We start from the raw sequence: 19,848 nt of genomic DNA, 5'->3' as shown, positions 1-19,848 counted from the left end.
GACAGCACACACAGAACAGAAGTCCTGCTGGGCAGGCCCTGCACTTCCCTGCACAGTCTCAGACAGGCCTGTTGAGGGAGCAGAAGACAGGAGCCAGGAGGAGGCAGCCCAGAGATTGGGAGAAATTATCTGTCTAATTCAGCTATAAACATCCAACCAGGCCAGAAGGCACTAGCATTAAGTTTAGCTAAATTTCATGCATGGCCACCTGAAATTTTCATTTGGGTTTCCCTAGCAAAGAGAGGTTCCTCCTCAGACCCATACAGGCACTGGGCAGGTAATCTACACACGCTTCCATCCATCCACCCATCCGTCCACCCATCCACCCATCCATCCACCCATTCACCCATCTATCCACATCCATCTACCCATTCACCCATCCACTCATCCATCCACCCATTCACTCATCTATCCACATCCATCTACCCATTCACCCATCCACTCATCCATCCACCCATTCACTCATCTATCAACATCCATCTACCCATTCACCCATCATCCACCCATCCACCCATCCATCCACCCATTCGCTCATCTATCCACATCCATCTACTACCCATTCATCCATTCATCCACCCATCCACCCATCCATCCATCCACCCATTCACCACCCATCCATCCACCATTCAACTCATCTATCCACATCCATCTACCCATCCACCCACCCATCCACCCTTCCACCCATCCACCCATCTATCCACACCCATCTACCCATTCACCTATCCACCCACCCATCCACCGATTCACTCATCTATCAACATCCATCTACCCATTCACCCATCATCCACCCATCCACCCATCCATCCACCCATCCACCCATCTATCCACATCCATCTACCCATTCACCTATCCACCCATCCATCCACCCATTCACCCATCTATCCACATCCATCTAACCATTCACCCATCCACTCATCCATCCACCCATTCACTCATCTATCCACATCCATCTAACCATTCACCCATTCATCCACACATCCACCCATCCATCCACCCATTCACTCATCTATCCACATCCATCTACTACCCATTCATCCATTCATCCACCCATCCACCCATCCATCCACCCATCCACCCATCTATCCACATCCATCTACCCATTCACCTATCCACCCATCCATCCACCCATTCACTCATCTATCCACATCCATCTACTACCCATTCACCCATTCATCCACCCATCCACCCATCCATCCATCCACCCATCCACCACCCATCCATCCACCAATCAACTCATCTATCCACATCCATCTACCCATTCACCCATTCATCCACCCATCCACCCACCCATCCACCCATCTATCCACATCCATCTACCCATTCACCTATCCACCCATCCATCCACTCATTCACTCATCTATCCACATCCATCTACTACCCATTCACCCATTCATCCACCCATCCACCCAGCCATCCATCCACCCATCCACCACCCATCCATCCACCATTCAGCTCATCTATACACATCGATCTACCCATTCATCCACCCATCCACCCATCCACCCACCCATCCACCCATCCATCCATCTACCTTCCATCTACCCATTCACCCATCTATCCACACTTTCACCCATTCACCCAGACAGACAGACTTTCATTGAACACTTGCTCTAAGCTAGGCTCTGTGCTGGGCATTGAGTGCACAAAGAGGAAGGAACCTTAGTTGCTGCCATAAGCTTAGTCTAGGGAAAATGCTGGCATTTACAGAGACAAGCAAGACCTAGGGCACATACAGTGACCGACACATAAGACAGGTCTTACAGAAGAAGGGAGGAGCCAGGGAAGACTCCTTGAAAGACACCTAAAATGAGTCTTAAAAAATAACCAGTTGGCCAAGAGATTAGGGATGGAGATCTCCCCAGAAGAAGGGATGGCAGGGCAGACCCATGGAGGCTGGAGAGATGGAGAGCCCAGGGCTTCTAAGGACCTCTTAGCATCAGTGAAAGTACGGACTCAGAGGCCCCAGTGCTGAATGCCAGAGACCTGTGCTTGGAAGTGGCAGAAAGATGAGGGAGTGAGAAAGAAGCAGAAAACAACCCTAAATGTCAGAGGGAAGCCCTATAAACACATCTCCAGGGTCAGCTTCGAACTAGTTTCGAGGATCCTGAGCCCAACCCAGAGCCCTAGTTTGTTCTCTTGCTCTCAAGGATGATATTCGATTGATGGTTTCAAGAACACAGAACCCTCCTAAATTGCCACTCCATCCCTGGGTAAAGGCTGTGGGCCTGTGGACACATGTGCTGTCTACAGGATCTGGGAGGCTCTGCCTCTGGGCAGCCTGGAAGCTCTGGGAGCCCCAGGGTGCCAAAGGTGTGACCAGCATTATGCAAAGCCTGAGAGGAGGGTGACAACCTGAAGCAGACAGTGAGTTCTAGGCTGGTGCTCATGGTGAGAACCTTCTCCCTTGCCAATGCAGGAAGGACTGGGTGGCTCAGCCCTACAGCATCCAGAGCCACTCCAGGGCCCAAGATGGGAAGAGTGCTACCCCCCTGGTAAAAGATGCCACAGGCCTGCCATGCTTTTTGGCATTAGTATGTGGTCACCAGCTGGCCCTAGGTTGCTGAGTATACCACGAAAGGACAACACTGACCTCCCCACAGGGTTGAAGACCCTTAGAATAATGTCCCTCTACTGCCCCTCTCCCTTCCTCTTTCTGGAGGTGGGGGGAATGGGCTGAGAGGAACTGTTGACACGGACGCAGCCTCCTCTGCTAAGCTACCGCCAAGCTGCCACCAAGCACAGCCTGTAGAACATGCCCGCCGAGAAGGGGCCTGTCCAGGGCTGGGCGATGGGGGCTGGAGTGCCTGAGAGACTGCCCAGTCACTCCACCCCATGTTCTCTTCCGTTGTTACCCCACCCTGAGTTACTGCGTGATCTCCAGGGGAAAGCCCTCAACCCAACCCCCAAGGTAGAGGACGGGGTCTTACCCACAAGACCACACATCCCTCCCTTGACCAGACTGAAAGCTCCCATCTAGGTCCCTCCATCATACGGTATCCAGCCACCAGGGTACAGAGGAAGATGTTTTCATGGCTAAGTTATGATGCAGGTGAGGGAGGAGTGGGCAGAGGTGTGGAGTGGAGGGGAAGGGGGCTGCCAAGGCCGGCTCCTGGGGGAGCTAGTGCCTCTCCCCAGGGACCTGGTGCCCATCCTACCTGCATGGGGATGAGGGGCTCCTTGTCGTCGATATCAATGAGCACATCTTCCCCAGGACTGAGCAGGCTCACGTCGTCTGTAGGGGACAGTCGTGTCCAGGCCTGAGAACGAGGTCTCTCCACAACGACCCTCATCAGCCACAAGACTCAGCCAGGAACCTGAGGCAGGACCCCCCAGCCTCTCCACACTTCTCCATCTCTATCTTTCTCTTCCTGCCACCTCATTCTGCCCCTTCCCATTTCTGTGTCTCCCATCCTCCTTCACATCCCTGTCTCCCAGTTCTCTCTTCCTCTCCTCACACTCTTGCCTCCCTCCCCACCTCATTGTCTTCCTGCATCTCTGTCACCGCTCAGTTCCCATGGGTATTGGTCACCTGCTGCTGGTTTGCCCGGCCCAGAGCCAGTCTGTACCCCGAGGAAGGTGAGGTTCCCACCCTTCCTGTCTAGCTGAGTAGAAACCACTGCTCACTCACGTCCCTGTGCGAGAAGGGCTTCGGGACACCTCTCGGCTGGGAAGTGCTGCCCACTCTGAGCCCCCTTGCCCTGGCCCTCCCCATCAACAGCCCCTTCCCCTACCTGGGCCACCCTGTAGGGATGGACTCTCCGCTGAGTAGGGGTCACACAGGAAGCTCTCCAGGGAGCGGATGGTACACTGGCCCACCACAGGCCGGCGGCCAAACTGGCGGTTGTCAATGACCTTGATCACGATGGGGGGACAATAGAGCTCCTCCCTAGGCAGCATCTGGGTGGGGGAGGAGGGGAGCTCTGGACACCAGCCTGAACCCATCTCTGGGAAGTCTCAGGTGACAGTGGGAGGGATCCTCTCACAGGACAAACCCAAGGAACAGAAAATGGCCATAAACCCACAGATAATCTCCAACAGACAGAAATCCAAGATGGTGGCTGGCCGCGCCCAGGAGCTGGCCAGTGGAGCAGAAGCCACACGCTTTGTCCTTCTGCCTCTTAGACCCTGTATGTGGAGGCCGGCTCTCCCCCCACAGCTTTACCTTCCAAATACATCCAGTTCAGCCTGAAGTTAAAACACGTCTATTTTTCCTGAACCCTCCCTGGCTGGGGAGGGCGAGAGGAGAGTTGGCCCAGGAGTCAACATCTCTTGCAGACAGTCCCCCCCAGGTGGATACTCAAGAGTTGGCTTACAGACCGAGATTCTTCTTCCCCCACCACCCCAAAAGCACTTTGAACACAACTTGAAATAATTTATATGCTCTCCTTCAGTGGCGGCTTTGGCTCAGCCGAGACGAGGCTGCTGCTGACAGCCACTGGGCCTGGAATTTCCATAGCACTTTCATCTTGCAAACCATTTTCCTTTCCTCAGATTTGCCTTACTATGGCCACTAGGCACTGGCAGATCAGGGACCTGAAGAGGGCTGGGGGGAAGCAGGGCTGTAGGGGTGGGCTCCTCTGGGGGGCCCAGGCTGAGGAAGGACTGGGTTAGGGAGGGTTCAAAGGGGTCACTGAAAGTCAGAGCCCTGGAAGGTTTCTGAGGGAGCTCCAGGGGACTGAAACCTGCCCTAGAAGGGGAAACAGCCATGGAGTGGCTCTCTGGGACTTCTGCTGATCCAGGATCTGGGTAGCAGGGAGCAATCTGGCCCCTTTGTACCACACACAGGCCTAAACTCTTCAGTGTGTAGAGTGTGAGGTGGGAGAGATGCTGTGACCTACCTGGGATCCCACAGGGAGTTGGAGCACAACCCCAGGCTGCTAGGGGCTATGAGGAAATTCTAGCCACCAGGACCCTGAAAGGGGATGGCAGGGAAATGACACTCACCACTTCCATGAAGAGCGTGCAGATGTCAAAGTTGGGGTTCTTCCGGAGGTTCCTGATGACGCAGGACTGCACCGTCTGGCCCCCACACTCCACCACGAGACTAGGGGAGGAGACACTGGCCAGCTGGTAACTCTTCATGTTACGCAGGCCCCATGCCAGGATCTGGGGACACAGAATGAGAAGAGCAGCTTGGAAGGCCCCAGGCCCCCCAGGAAGAGAAAGGGCCAGGCTGCTCACAGCCCCAGCACCTGCCCTGGCTGAACTTACCTCAATGGCAGTGCGCTGGAGAGCCGGCTTGATGTTCTGGGGAACCATGTAGACGTTGGCCTCCCGCTGGGGTGGCGGGTAGGGCAGGTCTGTGTCCTCTGACTGCAGGGGATAGCAGGTGGAATGGAGACAAGGTAGGAGCAAGACCAAAGCAAAAAGATGGGAAAGAAGGACAGATGGGACAGAAAGAAATGACATGCGTGGAGAGACACAGAAACAGGCAAAGACACAAACGTGGACAAATAGGCAGGCAGAAATGAGAGAGTTAAGTCAGATTTTGCCAGACACCATCTTCCCCAGGATCACAATTTAAGCACCTTCACCCAGGATTTAGGTCATTCTGTTTCAAATGAATCCCAAGTTGCCCCTCCTCCCACAATGCAGGCTCTGATGTACCAATGAGCTGCTCAGGGCCACCCCCTCCCTGACACACACACGCATGCACACACACACACACACACACGTGCATGCACACACTGCCCTCTCCATGCTGAAATGACCACTTCAGCCCCTCTCAGTCCCAGAGAGGATCACATGCCCTCCCTCTAGCCTGGTTCTCCTGCTCCCTAGCTCAGACCCTTTCGGTTTACCATTGCCCTGGTGTTCTGTCCCCACCCCCCACACCCACACCCAGACACCTTCCAACCCTAAACCCCCACCTCTAACACCCATCCCCAGTGAGGGCAGAACATTTGCACTGTGAACTACAAAGAGTAGATCAATTGACAAATGGGAGAATGGGATGTAAATGCCTGTCATCCCCAGAGCACCAAAGGGCACTGCTGGGGAGGCTCCCGTGCCACCACAGCCCAGAGATGAATGCAGCATGTGTGAACTCTGACCTACTAAGAATTTGCCAAAAAGACTTGGGCGAGAATCCTCAATGACAACAAAGAACTACACGGGAAGCAGAGTAGGGCAGGGAGGCAGGGACTACCATAGATTAGTTAACTACAAATAATGGTTAGGAACACAGGCTCTGGTTGTGAATCCTGGATCTACCACTTATCAAGTTAAATAAGTTATTTTTCCTCTTTATGGCTCAATTTTTTCACTTATAAAATGGTTAGTGAAAGTTATCAATCTCTAAAGATTACTGTGAGGCTTGAAAAAGTTAATACCTATTCAATATCTAAAAGAGTGCCAGGTTCAAGCAAACTTGATAGGACTACTATCCCAAGTAGTGCCTTTGTGACAATTAGAGAAAGCGGTCCCTTTCTTAAGACTCTTTACTTCCATGTGAGACAATCATCATATTTTATAAGTGTATTAGACCAAGAAACTTCACTGCCACCTACTGGAAAGTTGTTATAATAAACATAAATAAGTGATGTCTGTGCTAGAAATTGCACTCCCTTAGACACAGTGCCCTTGTGTGGTGCCCAACCTACACGTCCATACACAGAGGCTCTGACACTCAGAAAATGTCAACTATAATTAAAAGGGCTGAGCTGGACACTTTAATCTCATTGAAAAAACAATGGAATCATTGGATTCATTCTCCAAGTGACTTGCTTTGGGTTCCTTCTGAAAGGATGGTAGGTACAGCCATCCACAGATGACCTGATGTAGATAGCAGGAGCAGTTGGAGCAGAGAAAAATACCAGCTTCCTCCTACCTCCGTGAATCACTTCGCAACCAATCCAAGCCAGCACTACTGCCCAGTGACACCCTGATTACACCATGCTTCCCTGACCTGTAGCGGTAAGAAGCTCAGTTCTAGAATCAGACAGATCACTCTAGTTCCAGCTCTGCCACTTCCTAGCTATTTGACCTTGGGACAATTACTCAACCTCAGTGACTCAGTATCCTCATATGAAGATCTGGGATAACAATACCCTTCAGAAGTTGCTCTGAGAATTAAATGAGGAAAGAAACGTGAGGAGTATCTGGCACACAGGAGGTGCTTAATAAACGGTTTCGACTATGATTATTACGATAATTGTTGGTGACATTGTTTTTACCACTGATGTTGGTGTTGATCTTCCCAGAGCAACTTGAGGAGAGCGGACCCACCAGAAGCATCTTTCAGAACAACTTTGGCTTTATCATTATCCCTAAGTCACCAAGGCACAAGGTGAAGGAACTCGTCAGTTTCCTCCAGACCCACGGGAAAGCAGGTGTGATGTACAGGGCTGCCACGGTGAACAGCTCCAGGGGGCACTGTGCACATCACAATCTGCATGAAAGGTGCCCCTGGAGGATGGCAGCAGGGCCTGCATCGCCACTGCAGTGGCCCGGCTGCCAGAGGGACCCCGTTTGATGTTCACCCTTGGCACTCCAAGGCCACCAGCTGTAGGTGGCTGTGCAGTAGGGGTGGCCTCTTAAAGGAAGGTTGTGCTTAAAGGGCCGCTTGTTGCTTACTCATGGCCTCTTGTGGCTGATGTCCAACCAAATGTGAGCCTGGGGCCAAAAGCCCAAGACAAAAAAGGGCAAAAAAGGACGGACCAGGGACAAAAAAAGCCCCAAGCTCCCCTGAATGGGAGAAAGACCAGCCTCTCTCACATGGCTGTTCTCTTAAAATCACCAAGGAACACTCCTGAATACATTCTCCCGGAGCATTTCCTCTCTAGGTCCCCAAACCGTGGGCAGCATCCTTTTTATCCCTCATTTCCACGTTCCATCTTTCCTTCCAGGCTCCCTGGAGCTCCTTGGGGATGTTCCTCTCTGTACGCTGAGGACCAGGCTCCCCACCTTCAGGAACCTGCCTACCGAGGAGGCTGGGGGAACAAGGACCTCGAGAAGGTCAAGCTCTAGTACCGTCTGGAGAAGGCCCTGGAGGAGGAAGGCAGGAGCACACAGCTGTGGAGCGCCAGGCCCGCGGAGGCAGGAGGAAGAGACAAGCAGAGACATGGTTAGAGTGGGGTCCCAGGCCAGCTTCCTTAGCGCAAGGCCACCATCCTCATCCCGAGGCCATCTCTGTCCACCTCGCTGTCCCCAGGGGCCCCAGGACATTCTTGCTCCCTGCCATCTGCTGCCAATTCCCCAGGTTCCCTGCCTCTGTGGCTGCCCCCAGCCCGGCCTCTTTCCCCTGAGACCACACTGGCTGTCTCAGTGCCCATGAGCTGTTGCTGTGCGTCCACTCCTAATGCTCCCCAAATCCCTCACCCTGTCTCCTCCAGTCCTCCCCAATTTCACACCATCACTGGATCCCCTCTGTCCCCACTTAAAAGACACCCATGTCTCTCAAAGCCACCCATGTCCTCCTCTCTGGCCCCTCCAGCAGCTGCCCTCTCTTCTCTCTTCCCGTCTCCATCCACTGCTCCTCCTCCCTCATGTCCTTGCCACCCAGTGCCAGTGCACCCTGCTGCTGCCTCCTAAACCCCTCCCCAGAAACTTCTCCCTCCAAAGTCAACTATCACCTGCTTGTAGCTCAACCCAAAGGACACTGTGAGCCCCTCTCTCCGTCCCCCTCTGCAGCATCCAGCCAGCTGACCGTCCTCTGGACAACCAAGCCAAAGCCCCCTGCCACCCTTGGCTCCTCCTCTTCATCACAATGCCTGACTGATCACCAACCATTGGAGATTCTGTGTCCTAACCACCTCTCGTGCCCATCCACCCGTCTCCTTTCCTCAGTTCAAGCCAGCACCCTCTCTCACCTGGATCCACCAACATCCCCCTAAGTGGTCTCCTTGCATCTGCTTTTGCACACACCCTACTCTGCAGCTGGGGTGAGCTTTCTAATAATGTCAGTCTCTGCTGAAAGCCCCTCAAAGTCTCCCCACCCACTTAGGATGAAGTGCAATCTCTGACGTGGCCTCCAAGACCCCTCATCTTCTAGCTCTTGCTGACTTCTCTGGGCTCATCTCTCATTAGATAAATATTTCCCTCTAGGACCTCAAATAGCGATGAGCCACCTCCCTGGACATGCTCAACACCTGCCCTTCTGAACACTAGCAGGTCGCAGGAGGCACTATGCTCTCTTTGGCTTTGAGGCTTGGGGCTCGCTGGTCCCTCTGTCTGGAACGCGCTTCTTCCCCACTTCATTCGGTACCTCCCACTCAGACTTCAGACGTCCATTTAAATCTTCCCTGGTGCCCTGAGCTTGAGTTTAAGTACCCCCATGGCTCCCATAGCAACTTGTACTTACTTGCACTGAAAGGCACATCAGTCACTCTGTGCCATCTCTATGTGTTCACTTTTCTGTGTCCCTAATTAAACCAACAATTCTATATACAGGACCATAGCCAAAGCCCCCATCCAATAAATGATTATGAATAGATAATTGAAGGAAGGGAGGAGGGAGGGCATGGGTGGATGGAGAGATGACTCCAGCACACCCTCTCCCACCCTCCAGTGCTCCTGCCTGCTCTGGCCGGAACCTGGGGCGCTCACCAGCCCCCCCTCATGCCTGCTCATTGCTCCCTCAGTTTGGATGGCTTCCTTTGCTGCCTTCCTGAATCTAATACATCTTACGGGGCCTCGTTCAAGTTCTCCATCCTCCAGAAAATTTCCCCAAACACTCCAGAAATTTCTTATGACCTACTCTCTGACTTCTCTTAACCCTGTGTAACTTCTCATAACCCTGGGCCCCCTGTTCCCGAGGTCCTGACTGGTCTCAGATCATCTCACATGTAGGAATCTTGAGGCCTCGGCCAGACATCCAGCTCCGGAGCCCATTTCTCAACTTCTTCCTGGTCCAGCCCAGCTGAGGGGTGTGGCACCCTTTCTCCAGGAGATTCTCAATGGGGATGCCGTGACCCTCCTCAGCACTGGGGGGACATATCGGCATTGCCAGGCAGGGGGCTAAGCAGACTAAAAGGACATCTTGATTCACTGTCCTATGGGTGACAGAGACTCTAAAGACACAGACTTCATGGGCAGCCATATAACATAAGCCTAACTAGAGGAAGCCACATTTGACCAGCCCCTTCCCTGCTTACCCTCTCCACCCCGAATGCAGGGAAGATCTGGGGTGGCTACACTGATGGAGCTACAGGTGTGCAGGGTGCTTACCCATCCAGCTCACACCAAGAAGACCCCAAAGACAAGCAAGGCTCTCTACCCCATCAGAGCAGACGCCACCCTTCAGCCCCCTTCAGTCTATCTGTTCTGCTGGCCAGTCCAGCACACAGAGCCAAGGCCCTGAGCCATGAAGGGGCTCCCCCCAAGTCCTAGGGGCCACCACACTAGACAGGTTCACTTCCAGGGCAGGGGAAGTGTTAGCAAGCCTCTCCAGCCACCTAGGTCAGCCTTGTCACCAGTAGCCCACAGACTCCCACCTCACCCAGTAGGGGACCGTCAGGGGACCCTCTGGCCATTCACATCCTGGTTCCTCGGGGAGCTCCAGGCAGGGGGCAGCCAGGCCGGCTGGGAGGGCTTCATTGTCTGCCTGCCCCACCCAGCTCGTTAGGAACAACATGTTGCTCTAATTACACTTCCCAGGAAAAACAGTGTTTTAAATTAAGGCCTTGGGGGAGGAATAGGGGGATGGGGGACCACTGGGTTTATTTTCCTGATTGCGAAACACCAAATTTTTCCTTCTAATGGATTCGAGGGTGCAGCAGAATACCTTGGATACATCTCAGAGCGAAAGCCATATACCACATCACCTGGATTTGGAAGGGCAGACGGAGGGACATCTGGTCGATCCCCTGAGCCAGCAGTGAAAACAGCCAGGAAGCACACAGTTGCTTCTACCAGGGCATCCCCTGCCCAGGAGCAGGAGAAAAGCAACAGAAGCGAAACAGGCCCCCCCGAAATGGTCAGGGCAGCAAACCCCTCTGGGGTCTTCCACACGTGTTCCATATCCTAGGGGCCCCTGGGTATTAAGGAGCCCACCGAGATCTCCTCTTCTGCCGCGTGTGTGTGCATGTGTGCATTCACGTGAGCGTACACACCCGCACACACTCACACATGAACACACATACTCCCCAGTTCTCAGGAAATCTAAAATTGCAGTTTCTTTGAACTCATTCCCCTTGGCAGCGCGGACCGCCTTTGTTCTCCAGACAAAAAGGAAAAGAAACGAGACAGAGGGCTCAGAAGAGGCGGGGAAAAGGAGGGAGACGGGGCCAAGGAGCAAACAGGAAGAGTGAAACACGAAGGGAGAGCAGGGAGAAGCTCGAAAGAGAGGGAAAGACAAAGACAAAAAGAGCGGGAAGGAAGCCCTTCTGTCCACCAGCCCTCCCTGCAAAGGCCCAGGTCTCCCGGACATCACCAAAGCCTCAGACACACAATGCAACAGTCCCACTTCCCCACCAAGTGCTCCAAAGAGGGACTTTCCAGATGGCATAGAGCTGGGTGAGGGGAAAGCTTGTTGCCTGCGGAACTGGCCCCAGGCGGTGACCAGACCCCAGCCCAAGGCACTGCAGCCAAGGCCCTCTCTCTCACCCTTTCTGCCAATGCCTGTTGTCAACAGTCAGCTCAGTGTCATCTTCTTCAGGAAGCCACCCCCACTGTCCTGTTCAGGGAGCCATCAGCATGGGCAGGAAGCATTTCATCTCATTCACAGACACTTTGGCTGACACAGGGCACATGGGAATCTCTGCACCTGGCTGTGCCAGCCAAAAAAGGCACTTCCCACAGGAGACACCGACCTTAAACCATACTTCACAGTCACCTGTCCCATCTGTTCCTCCTGGCCCCTCTCCAGTCAGCCCAGGCCCCCATTATCCCAACAGTCTCAAAAGCCTCCTAGTTGGTCTCTCCCCAGTTCCTCGGTCCCCAGCCCACACCCCCTGCAGCCAGACAGCTTCTTAATACACCCATCCTTCCCCTCTTTGCTCCCAGACTTTCAAGGGCACCAGCGGCCAGTGGCCCAGGATCTGAGCTCCCAGCATGGCTTCTCATGGCCCTCCAGGAAGGCTGGAGTGCTCTCTACCAGGATCAGGCTGGGAGCCTGGAAGGGGCTGAATGGGGGATCCAAGGCAGGAGCTTGGCCACCGCAAAGAAAACAGAAAAATCCTGCTGAGGCATCAGGCTTCCTGCAAGACCAGTGGCAGCAGCAGGACTAACCTGCCTCCACCCAGCCCCCGGGGATTCCTAAAACCAAATAGGACCCAGGATCTTGGCACAAGTCTTAGCCTTCAAGGGAGGGGGAAGTGGTCTGAGCTATGGGCACCAGGGACAAGTGAGGCTCCCTGGGGATAAGGGGGTCACAAGGTCATCTTCCAGGGTTGTTCTCTGGACCAGCTGATACTCCATTCACTGTAATGGGCCTCAGACCCTTGAAACTGCTGGCTCAGCTCAGCCCTGAGCCCAGTAGACCCCCAGGACTTGTTGCCCCATGGCCCTGCTGACCCACACCTGGCCTCAGCTTGTGGCCTGGCTGGCCCTGTAGCAGGACACTTGGCTCTCTTCAGGTCTGGCCCAAAAGCTGCAGTTTTGATTTGCTTTTTGACGACGAGACCACAGCCAGATCCTTGCTCTCGGAATCTGAGTATTCACTGTTACATATTATAAATCCAGTTATTAAGAATTTTAACTTTTTTTTAATAACTCATCCCTGGGCTGGGTCTTCTTCAGAGCAGGCTGTGGGATTTGGCCACAGAGTGCTCTCAATCAAGAGAGAGGGCTCCGTGCTGCTTCCCTGGACAGGGCTCTGCCTCCCTTTCCAAATCGGCAGTCTTTCGCAACTGCAGCCAGAAGCAGGAGGCTGCCTGTCAGGCGCAATTAAGGCCGGCTCACTTGGCGGACCCCACCTCGGTCTGGGAGCAAAAGGAAGTGAGGTAAGGGGTGTGGGGCCTGTGGATCCCACATCCTGACCCTGCACTTCAAGTTCCAAATTGCACTGAAAATGTCAAGTGGTGTCCGCTCCCAGCCTGGGGATTCCCTGATGACAGGAAGTGGCTGCCCTTTCCCCAATTCCATCTGACCAGGGCTCGCCTTCCTGTCTCTCTACCCAGGCCTCTGCCCCTGGTTCACTCATATCAATCTGCTCACAGAAGCACAGGAGGCCATAACGGAACATGCTCCTCACTCCCCAAGGCAAAGGACATGGCCTTGCTTCATCTAGACAAAAACTCCAAACTTCTTCCAGTCCCTAGGAAGTCCCAACCCACCCCATCCCCTAAACCAGCCAAGCCCCAAACTGGGCCTTGGCCCCTTAGGCCAAAAGCATGTTTCCCACCTCCCTCCTAAGTGGTGCAACAATGTCTGGCTAATGTTGCCTCCACCAGGAAGCCTTCCTTGACTACTCTGGCCCCCTCCAAACATTTTATTCTTGCAAACGTGCTACCTGGTAGTCAACCAAATAAGACTCAGTATTGTTGTCCATGCAGTCTGGGTGGGTCTGGCCTCCTAACAGGGCAGCAAGCCTTCTGAAGCTAGACTCACTCCAAGGCACACCCAGGCAGCCCAGGTTCCACACACAGGATGGGGAATAAGTTCCAGGTAGGTCTCCACGTGGCAGGTGCCTACTGGGCTTACATTTGGAGGCTGGCCTTCACCTCCCTCTGTCTCTGGCCACCCTCCCCCAGCCCTGGGCCATAGCCTCAAGGGTCCAGCTCACCTCATCGAGGATCTTTGATGTATCCTGCACCTGGAACACAATCATGAGTGTGATGGTTCCACATCCAGGAGAAGGAAATGGTGGGGGGGAACACCATTAGTGACAAGGAACACTAGGCCAGTCCAGAGATCAGCACACCAGGTGCCACTACTAAGAGGAGCCAACAGAAACCTCATCAAGGGTAAGGATGGTGTGCTCCCTAGCCATGCCCTCCACATGGTCCCTGAGAAAGTAGGTGTGATGGATATGGATGCACAGAGACTGGTGGGAAAGGCTAATGCACAAGCCAGAACCGAGAGCTGGAGGTTGGACAGGACAGGGACAGAAACCAGGAGGGGGGGAGAGGCAGACAGGGGAGTGGGATGGGGGGTGGCACAGGAGGGCTCGTACGGTAAGAACTGTATAAACATGTGTGGGCTGCTTTGTGAGGGGCGAATGAGGCATCCACACGGAGCCCCAGCGACCAGTTCTCAGAGCTGCAGCTGAGCCTGGTCTGGAGTAGGGTAATGAGTCAGATCAGCCCAGGTGCCAGCTGAAGGTCTATGTTTTCTACCAAGACCCCGAGGAGAAGGAAGGAGAGCAGCGACAAGGGAAAGAAGCCCCACCACCAGCGGAGAAAGAAAACAGGGTCATGGTGGGAACAAGTAGTGGGAAAGGCAGTCTGAAGCAGAGCTTCTGAAACTCGAGCAGCATCAGGAGCGCTGGCCGGCTAGCTGATACACAGGCTGCTGGGCTGCACCCTCAGAGTCTGCTTCAGTGGGTTTGAAGTGGGAGCCAAGAACCAGCATTTCCAACAACATCCCAGGTGGTGCTGACGCTGCTGGTGGGACCACCCTCTCAGGGCCATGGGGCTGAGTCAATGGTTCCCAGCCCCTGTGTACATCCACATCTCTGGGCAGTGTCGGGAGACACCCAGGCCTGGGCTGCACCCCCAGAGATTGTGTTTCATTTGGTCTGGGGTGGGGCCTGGGCACTGGCGATTTTTTAAAGCTGCCCAGGGGATTCTAATGTGAGCCTGGCTGAGGGCCACTGGGCTAGATGACCATGAGGTCCCTTCCATCTGGGAGTCTGTGATTCTCAGACTTCTCAGGGAAGAAGGGCAGGAAAGATCGGAGCTGGGAAGGGAGTCTCTGAGTAAAATGAGGACCCCAGCCCCTCCCACCCTGCCCCTGCAGCTCCACCCAGGCCCTCCTCTGCCTCAAGGAGCTTTCCTGGGGGCTCAGCGCAGGATGGTGGTGGGATATGCCTGACTGCCCTTCCTAGCCCCGAGGGGGCTGCAAACACAGGGAGGCTCGCAATCAATTAGAAGAAGAAAAGGTGAGGAGGGCAAGACTTACCTCAAAACCAGGAATATGGTGGATGGCCGGCTAGGGTAGAGAGAGAGCTTAGGTCATGTGCTTGTCACCCAAGCATCATCACCCTCATTTCTACCTGGCCGGAAATGACACTCATGGAACATGTCAATGACCAGACAGTCCAGGGCTTTGCAGACACTATTCCTTAGGGGGGTGGGAGGTGCAGGGGGAGCTAGGTTGGCAGCATGCTGGGTCCCTCCAGACATTCCTCCAGTGCAGCCCTACTTCTATCCAGTCTGCATATGGGGGTCCAGGCTCCCACTGTGTGCTGACCCCTGGTGGGGGAAGAAGGGTGTATCGGCAGCCCCTCCTCCCACCAGGGCCTTTCCCTGCCTGTGTCCTCACCCCACCCCACCTCTGGGGCCTCTGGATCTGGACATGGACAGCCTCACCTTCTCTCTCTGGATGAGCTCAAAAGAGGCCAGCAGCTCTCCCGCCGGCTGGCTGCCCCTCGTCAGTGGGAACCAGGCCAGCCGGGGCATCCGTTCCAGACTCGGTTGACAGATGCAGCGGCCCATAAACTCGTCTGCACCCTAGACCAGGCATGGAGAAAGAAGAGTCAGCGTCCCCCCAGCCCAGGGCTCTGAGTGGCCCCAGAGAGATCACCAGGCCTACAACGGCCTCCTGAACTAGAAAGGGCCTCGGCAGTCAGAGCAGCCACCTCACGCAGAATGGTGAACCTGCCCTCTTAGAGGGAGTCAGGGACAAGGCAAATGTGAGCAGCTCTGGCCACTGTTGTTACGTTTGAATTCCCATCATGGTTGGGAAGTCCCTCTGTATGTCCAACTAGTGTTCGCCCTGCTTTAATTTAATCCAGCTCTGAGCCCGTTAGAAACCAGAAAGACAGCTTCCCCACATATCTCTAATGCCCTCAGCAGTATGGATGTTTGAGATTTCCAAGGACTTTTGTATCTCCTATTTATTTCACCCTTAAATTTCTCCACTTGCCAAATGCGGAGATTGGTCATACTCATCAAATTAAATGAGCCTTGCCAAATGAAGTTTGTCTTATAATTCCTTTGTTTAGGCACCGTCCTTGGCTCCCTGCTGCCCAGAGGATGGGGTGCAAGCTCTTCTCAGGCACGGCAGGCCCTCTCACTGTAGCCTGCTCCCTTCTCTTTCCCAGCCTCACTCTCTCCCCTACACCCTCTACTCAAGCCCCCTGGCCTCAACGGGCCTCTCACTCCTTTGCCTGTACATGGGCCACTTCCCCAAGGGCACTGCCCTCTCTCCCCTTCTCAGCCGCTGCACAAAGAAAGCCCATCACTCACAGCCCCTGCCCAAGCCCAGCCCTCTGATGTGGGCCTCTGTGATCTTGCTGGCCTGTGGACTCCAGCCTTGCGGTTAGTATCTCCAAGGGCAAGGGTCGTGGGCAGAACCTGGGTCTCAGCCAGATGGCGCTGTGGACTTCACAAGCCCTCGTGCCTTGCCCAAGGCTCTCATCTGGAAAGACCCTGAGTAGGAACTGGGAGGGATCACTGCCTGCAGTCATGCCACTGCTGAAGACAACCCCAAGAGCCATCCTGGAATGGCCACTAGCTCCTGCATAAATGCCCACACCAGCAGGTGACAGTCCAGCACCAATCACTCAGGGTGGACAGCAGCCATAGCACTGGGAGGGGTCCTGAAGGCTCTTCTAGGATAGGTGTTGCCCTTTGGTAGATGGGTCCTGGAGAGGTGGTGGGGCTGGCAGAAGGCCAGGGCAGTTGGGAGAGTTGGGACAAATCTTTGCGAACAGGAACAGATTTGTTTGAACACATTAATGATGGGCACAGCCCCAGCTCTCCCCCAGGACCCTGGAGACCACCCCCCTGGAAGAGCTATGGCCCTTCTCCCCAGGGATCCCTACCAGGCACTGGCCTGCAGGGGAGGGGCAGGGTCAGAGCAGCATTTTAAGAACAGGAGGTCGGATGCTACTGGAAGAGAGAGTCTGTGTCAGCCAACTGGGTGTGTGGCAAAGAGGCGCCCAGCCTGGGGGTGGCCGTGGAATGATAGGGAAGAAAGAAGGGTTTGGAAGAAGTTTCCTGAAAGAGTTTCTGTGACTGGATGTGGATGGGCAGGCCGCATGGAGCTCTGGTACAGCCTGAGACCTGTTCTGTTGGCCTTCTGGCCTGGCCTGCACCATACCTTGCACTTGCTCCTTCTCCCTAATCCCCTGACCTGTGGCCATTTAAATTTACATTTTAATTCATTAAAACTAAATGAAGTTTAAAATGTAGTTCCCAGTGAACTAGTCACTTCTTAAGTGCTCAGTAGGCACATGAGGCTAGTGGCTCCCACTATGGACAGCACAACTGTGGAGCTGTCCATCATCACAGGAAGTTCTGCTGGGCAGCTCCGTTAGAACTGCCTATGCCACAGAGCTGTGTGCACTTGGGGACACACTGTCTCATGGGGAGGATTCTCCACTCTTTGGGCGAGTCTGGGCTCCCGCCTAGACAGGGAACCCCAAGCAAGGGGCCACGCAGTTCAGTAAAACAAGTGCTTGATAGATGTTTGTGGAATCAACACAGCTGTCTGATAGGGAGATGGGACCAGCCCGGGATCACATAAGCAAGTTAGAGGCAGAGAAAACCCAGGCTCCTGACCCACAGTCAAGCACCTTTCCAGATCTGTCCCCTCTCTCTGCCGTGTTGATTAGCAATCTCTGCCACAGGGCACAGCACATGTGCTAGCAATCCATTTTTAATTACTCTAAAACAGTTTTAATTATAGTCTGTGGGGTCAGGGGAAAGGCCAACAGTCCCAGCCCTGGGGGGCCCCCATCTGGTTGGGGAGCCAAGTGTCCACAGAGATCCAACCTTCAGCATCTCTCTCCCTGGGCCCCTACAGGGGGTGGGCAGTGAGGGGACAAAGGGAGGGAGGTGGGCAGACTCACATAGGTGTCATGGTCATACAGCTCCACCACGATGCTGGGTGGCTGCTCGGTGATGCTGGCTGGCTCCCCAAAGATCTCAATCTCATAAAAGATGAGTGTCTGGTCCCAGGTGGGGTTCAGGGTGTTCTTCACCACCACTGTCTTCTGGCTCTGGTGCAGGAAGGAGACGATTGCGTACGGATCTGTGTGGGCCGGGGCAGGGAAGGAAGACAGGACTCAGCAGGCACCATAAGAGTTGCTGACTCAGGAGACATGCAGGGCCCCAAAGCTGGAGCAGGGCTGTGGGCTGCCCCTCCAGAGCTACAGCATTCAGGCTGGAACCCATTTTCCTCAGGGGGCTCTCGGCTCTTCCACGAGGCCAGCCTGCAGGCCACTTGGAGCCTGGGTCCAGGTAAGTGGGCACAGATCCAGAAAACACCTCTGCACTGTTTCCTGGGCTGGCCACTGGGGACAAAGTCCAGCTAGAGAAAGTGAGTGCCTAAATGGTCTATTCATTCATTCATTTGTTCCTTAATTTATCCAATAAGCATTTACTGAACGCCTTCTAGGGGCAAGGTGCTAGGAGCTGAGAATACAATTTGAGCAAAATGTAAAATATCTACACAAACCAATGTAAAATTATAATTTGGATCAGAGCTTTGAAGAATGGAAATAAAGTGCAGAAGAGTGTGTATGGGAGTGTTCTGGCTTCCCTGAGGAAGGGAGAGTAGAAATGTTGATCTCCGTGAGCTCTGGGATGCCTTCAGACTGCTGTGACTAGGTCTGCATTTCAGCAAGCTCACTCTAGCTGCCCCATGGAGAGCTGGCTGGAGGGGGCAGAAGAGGTGCAGGGAGAACAGTCATGAGGCTACTGCAGTGGTCCAGGCAGGGATGGTGGTGGCTTAGCTAGGCATGGGGCACTATAGAGAGCACCTGGATTCAAGAGTTGTTTAGCAGTGGTTGGTTTGAGAGGAACCCATGGCTCCTGCAGCTCGTTGCTTCCCCCATACTCCTTTCCAGCCTGCCAGCCCCAGCTGCACCAGCCTGGAACCCAGCCATGTGTCATTCCCTCTGCCTAGTCCCAAAGGCAAGTTAGTGTCACTAGAGGAGACTCTGGGGCAGTGGTTCTCAAATGTGAGTGTGCGGCATAATCACCTGGAAGGCTTACACAGACTGCTGGGCCCCACCCTCAGGTACTCTGTTTCAGCAGGTCTGGGGTGGAACCTAAGCATTTACATTTCTAACAAGTTCCCGGGTGATGCAGATGCTGCCTTCCAGGGCCACACTTTGGAAACCAATGCAGGAGAAGGTCCTATGGGACTAAGTGCATGTAATTTGGGAGAGGAGCAGAGGGCTTGGATGAGGGGCTGCTCCAGCTTCTCCCAATAGGACAACTGCTTAGAGGAAGGGTCCAGTTAGTTGGCATTTTGTAAGACTCAACATGACAGATGCTGGGGGCACTTGGACAGGAAAGTCTGGGGATGCAGGAGGTTGGCAGCTGGATGGATGTCAGGGAGGTCTGAGTCCAGTGCCCCAACACATGCCCTATAACCTTAGCATCCTGTTCCATCCTGCAGTGCCCTGCACCTGCTGAGCCCCACAGGCCAGCCTCAGCATAACCACTAACTCCCCACGTGACCTCAAGACAGCCACGGTGGCCCCAGAAGGGTGCAGGATATCCGAACACAACCCTGGGGCTGGGATGGGGAGACAACGCTTTTCCACAAAGGGAAGGGGAGCAGGACAGGCTCCCTCGCCACAAGGAAACTAAGTGGCACATCATGGCCACTGCACAGGAGGTGAGAAGGGTGGGCAATGACAGGACCCATTAGGGAATGAAGACATCAGGGTCCGAGATTGTGACTATTGCCTGAAGAGCTAACTAGGGTAGGGAACTTCTAAGTTAAGGAACAGAAGCTATGGGCACCCACTGGCTGAACAATGCTGTGTTTGGCTAATAGGAAGCTACGTTA

General features: G+C 54.1%; 1 protein-coding gene across 7 annotated transcripts in view; it reads right to left on the bottom strand.

Moving 5' to 3' along the window:
* DYSF (dysferlin) overlaps positions 1 to 19,848 on the bottom strand; it is a 221,544-nt gene that overhangs the window by 64,937 nt on the left and 136,759 nt on the right. For 6 of the 7 annotated variants that reach the window (XM_063077909.1, XM_063077912.1, XM_063077914.1 and 3 more), the window contains 8 exons: positions 17,897 to 18,078; positions 15,411 to 15,551; positions 15,001 to 15,030; positions 13,664 to 13,693; positions 5,212 to 5,313; positions 4,945 to 5,106; positions 3,732 to 3,897; positions 3,156 to 3,232 (listed from right to left, as the gene is read on the bottom strand). In XM_063077909.1, coding sequence (XP_062933979.1) covers positions 3,156 to 3,232; positions 3,732 to 3,897; positions 4,945 to 5,106; positions 5,212 to 5,313; positions 13,664 to 13,693; positions 15,001 to 15,030; positions 15,411 to 15,551; positions 17,897 to 18,078 — 890 coding nt within the window. Of the gene's footprint in view, positions 1 to 3,155; positions 3,233 to 3,731; positions 3,898 to 4,944; positions 5,107 to 5,211; positions 5,314 to 7,971; positions 8,014 to 13,663; positions 13,694 to 15,000; positions 15,031 to 15,410; positions 15,552 to 17,896; positions 18,079 to 19,848 lie in introns of all 7 variants that reach the window. The other variant, XM_063077907.1, reaches the window with a different exon arrangement.

Source organism: Cynocephalus volans, chromosome 14 (assembly GCF_027409185.1).
Source record: "Cynocephalus volans isolate mCynVol1 chromosome 14, mCynVol1.pri, whole genome shotgun sequence".
Classification (NCBI taxonomy): Eukaryota; Metazoa; Chordata; class Mammalia; order Dermoptera; family Cynocephalidae; genus Cynocephalus; species Cynocephalus volans.
The sequence above is the reverse complement of the archived record's forward strand: the minus strand, read 5'-3'. Positions and strand labels throughout refer to the sequence as shown.